At 63.9% G+C, this 4,332-nt stretch overlaps 1 protein-coding gene across 1 annotated transcript in view; it reads right to left on the bottom strand.

The window, feature by feature from the left end:
• Window positions 1–655: 655 nt before the first annotated feature.
• The window catches only part of LOC102993414 (peroxisomal membrane protein PEX14), a 7,756-nt gene continuing 4,079 nt past the window's right edge, over window positions 656–4,332 (bottom strand). The window contains exons 3-4 of the mRNA XM_028486538.2: window positions 3,607–3,698; window positions 656–1,847 (exon numbers count right to left, since the gene is read on the bottom strand). Of these exons, the coding sequence (XP_028342339.1) occupies window positions 1,415–1,847; window positions 3,607–3,698 (525 nt within the window). The 3' untranslated portion in view covers window positions 656–1,414. The remainder of the gene's footprint in view (window positions 1,848–3,606; window positions 3,699–4,332) is intronic.

The following is a 4,332-nucleotide window of genomic DNA, read 5'->3' as shown; positions in this document are numbered from 1 at the left end:
AGGGCCGGGCGGGTGGGAGGCCAGCGCTGCGGTCAGGAGGCCAGGGCCTCCCCGGAGCGTACATACCCACTGCAGCTCCACCTCCGCGGCGGCCGGGGTGCCTGCACTTTGTCTCTAAAGCCCGTGTCTACACGAGGCACCGGACGGGACCAGGCCCTCTGACCCCCGCACACTGGGCCACGGCACTGTGGGCTCAAGGGAGCCGAGTGCTCCCGGGAAGGCGCGTTCCGTGCTGTTTTTCTGGGTTTAGCTAAATGCTGTGTGAAGGGTAAAGGGAGACAGGGAGGGTGAGAGGGAGACGAGACGGGGGAGGACGAAGGAACGAGACACACTCTCCTGGGAGCACATGCGTCCATTTAAGGAAGGTGAGCTCATCACACTCCACACCAGGTCTATATACAGTAGCGTGAGGTCCCTTGCCTCCTGGATCAGAACGTCGCCCTCCGGCAGCCACTCGGGACCGAGGACGAGAACCTCCAGCTGTGGGTGAGCGGCTGCGACACCTGCCTTAGGGGAGAGACTGGCCAAGGGAAGCAGGGGCTGCCCCCATCGGCTGCCGGACGCCGCCCCCGCGGCCCCTCCCCGGGCCCACCTGGCGCGGCCTTGGCTGAGATCCACCCCTGGGCACGGGGTGCCGTGAGCAGACAGGGAGCCACAGGCAGGAATTAAATAGTGGCAACTCATATTTATTACAATTATATACAGTCGTATCTTATATTCTGAAACCTATACCTGATCACACAAAAGAACACGTGTTTGGGGGGCAGGGCGGGGCGGGGGACAGACAGGAAGGCCCTGTGCCTGGCTCCTAGTGGACGTGGGACCGCATCTCGCCACGGCAGTAGCTGAGCCACGATGCGGCAAGCGAACGGTCGGGAGCAGCGTGATGCCGTGGGTGGCGGACAACCGGGCTGCGGCTGCGACGGGCACGCAAGGGTGGCATCGTCCGGGCAGGGACTGGCTGGGGGGCCCGGGGGGCCCTCGCCCAGAGGGGAGCGCAGGGCCGTTGCTTTTGGGATCACGAGAGCGCGGCCCCCTTGGTCACTGGTGAGAAGCAGTGAGGGAGCCGGGGCGGAGGGAAGGGACGGCAGACGCCAGGCCCCGCGGCTCCTCCTCCAGAGGGTCAGGAGTCAGGTAATAAAGCTACCTCTTGTCACGCGCGGCGTGAGGTTGGCTAAGACGCCCGGCAGACACCCCTGGACGGGACGTCTGCCTGGGAGGGGCTGGGGGGGCTTGAGCCCAGAGAGTTGGGAGCCCTCGGCCTGACACGAGAACAAGATCAGAGGCCTGTCTGTCTGCGGCGGGTGGGGTGGACAGGCTTTGGCCCTGACGCCGCCCAGGCCGCGAGACTGCGGCAGCCCGGCCCCCGGCCGGCTCAAGGCCACGTCCTGCACCTGGCCACGACCCCGGCCACCTAGTCCCGCTCCCGCTCGTTGCTGGCGCCCTCGGGCCGCCGCAGCTTCTCCACCTGCTCGTTGATCTGCCCGTCCCCGCCCCGGCGGTCCTCCTCGCCCACGCGGCTCACGTCCTCGTCCTCCTCGTCCTCCTCGTCCTCCTCGTCCTCCCTCTTCTCCTCCTCGCCCTGCACCTCCATCCTCACCTGGCCCTTAACGTCCACCACCCCCTCGCCCTCCTCCTGGGGGCCCAGCAGGTGGTACGTGGCCGTGGAGCCCTCGGGGCTGTGGCCCTCCTTCACGGGCGAGGACGACGCGGACTCATTGCTGACGGGCGAGATGTCACTGCTGCTGTGGTGGTTCACGGCCGCGGGGCTGGAGGGTGACGGGGACTTGACCGGGATCTGCCAGGAGGGGATCTTCGGGGCCGACGGGGAAGGGGGGAACTGCCTCCTGGCCGAGGAGGGAGAAGACGGCAGGGTCACCCTCAGAAGAGCCGCACCCTCCCGACCCAGAGTGCTCACGGAGGCTGAGCAGCCACCCCAGGGCCACTGAGCAGGGGACAGGGCCAGGCGACAGGCTGGAGCTCCGCCGCCCACTCCCACCTCCCCTCCCTCCCCCTCCTCTGGAAACAAGACCTCTTGGCCCGTTGAGGTGGGAGCGGCTGAGACGGAAGCCAGAGGCACTGGGGCTGCCTGCAGAGCCCCCGGTCCACTCAGGGTGCCTCCTGGGGTCCCCTCTGCCTGGGGCCAGGCCCGCCCTCCCTGGCAGCTGCTGGACACTTGGCTCTGGGGGCCCTGCCACGCCCTGGCGCCCTTTCCTCCCGCCCTTACGGCACTGTCCCAGCCTCCAGCCCTGGGAGGGGCAGCGAGCAACGGTGGAGAGCCAGAAGGCTGGAAAGCCGAGACCCCTGGGCCTCCACTCTCACTTGCCTGTGGCCTGGGCCAAGGCAGGGGGTGGGGGAGAGCCTGGCCACTGGTCTCGTGGTCAGAGACAACAGAACCAGAAGGGTAATGCTGGTGACCTAGCACTTTTCTAGAAAACCTCCAAGCTCGACACTTGACAGAAGAGCCAGTTCTCCCTCCCACTCCTGCGTCCCTGCCCTGGGTCCTGGGCCCGCAGCCAGCCCAGCCCAGACCTGGGAAGTCAGGTCCGCTTGGCAAGGGCTTGGAAATCAAGCTCGAGGACAGGCAGGATCACCCCTGCCTGAGCCGGGAGGACAAAGGCCTGCCGCCTCCTGGGCTGTCCACCAGACCACCAGCTCTGGCCCCGGACAGCCCTTCCACCTCAGACCCTGCCAGGCGGAGCGCACAGTCAGGGCCTCGGCGTTCACCGTGTCCCCAGTGGACAGCCCTCTGGTGCCCCGAGCTCAGCCGTGCCTCTCTTAAGGCCACGCTCTTTTCCCCACAGACAGCCTGGAAGTGGGTGGCTTGGAGAACCGGGTCCTCTGGTTGGGACCACGAGACGCTGCCAGCCCCCATCACTGACCTGGAGTGAAGGCCCCTGCCTCGCCCAGCCCCCACTAACCCCCAGGGCGCCCTGCAGGAGGGGCGGCCCAGGACACAGGACTTTCAGTTTTAAACACAGATGGGCCCGGGCGAGCCCGGACAAGCTGGTCACCCTCCTGTCAGGGCCGCGCTGGTGCTGTCCCTACGGAGGGACAGCAGAGGGAGGCCACAGGAGCCAGGGCGTGGGGAGGCAGGCACTGCATCCGCCTCTGCCTTGAATCGCAGGGCTCTTCAAACTGAGCAGGAACAGAGACCCCTGGCCTGTCCCTCTGGGGGGACCTTCTCGGGGACCAAGCTGTCACTGGAAGGTCCAGCCGGGGCTGAGGACAGGGGAGGAGATGGCCCTATCTGGAGGGGTGGGGATTCTCTCCTCTGCTCAAGGCCCTGCTTCTGGCTCCAGCTGCCCTTGACTGGGTCTTGACAGGACCAAGTGACTGTATCTCAAAACTTGTGGGCACTACAGGCTGTCACCCCTAGAGCGGGGAGGGAGGGGCCAACCGGGGAGGGATGGTGGAAGCGCAAGATGCCCAAACTCAATGCCTGAATCACGCAGCTCAATCTGGGGTGGGACGCACAGGGGGCCCCCAGGGAGACATGCCCCCACCCCACCCCCTATGGCTGGCGGCTGCATGGGCCCCAAGAGCTCCCTCCCCCAAGTCGAAGTCAGAGAGCAGAACAGAAGCCCGCGCCTTTTCAGCTCCTACCGATTTAAAAGAAGCCCTTTCAAGGAGTTAATTTCCGACTTGAGTTCGTTGATGTTCTGGGACTCCAGGATCCAGTTGGTGGAAGTGGTGGCCTGAAAGTCACACCGGGGACAGAGGATCAGAGCGGCACCTCCTCCCACCCCTTGAAGCTCAGACTGCTGGGGTGGCAAGGAGGACCCCGGGGGGATTCCGTGTCCTGCATGCCAGCCGGGAATCCCCTCGGTACGGTTCTGCTGCGGCCCATTCAGGGGTCTGCCTGCCTGGATCTCTGTTTAAGTGACGACTCCCTTAGAACAAACAATCCACAAGTCTATTTGGATGGCTGACTATATCAGGGAATCATGACATGCATTCAGGTGAGACAGTGGCATCCTGGTTATGTAAAATAAAACATCAACAACAAAAGAGCCCTTATCTTTTACACATACACACTGAAGTGTCTGAAGTAGGAAATGATATGCTGTCTGGGATGTGTTTCAAAATCACCTGCGGGTAGGGGTACGGCAGGACGGGCCCGAGGCAGCAGCTGCAGCTGTGTAGCCAGAACATGTGGGCTTGCTGTGCGGGCCCCCCCCATTTCCAGATGTATTTGAAACATTCCATTAAAACAAAACTATTAAGATAAATAAATTCCATCTCTACAACAACTACTCCCTCCACCTAAGTCCCTCTCGCTGCAGAGAGATCTCACACACACACACACACACACACACACACACACACACA

This window comes from Physeter macrocephalus, unplaced genomic scaffold (assembly GCF_002837175.3).
Source record: "Physeter macrocephalus isolate SW-GA unplaced genomic scaffold, ASM283717v5 random_1370, whole genome shotgun sequence".
NCBI classification, from domain to species: domain Eukaryota; kingdom Metazoa; phylum Chordata; class Mammalia; order Artiodactyla; family Physeteridae; genus Physeter; species Physeter macrocephalus.
This window is presented reverse-complemented; position numbering and strand designations above follow the sequence as displayed.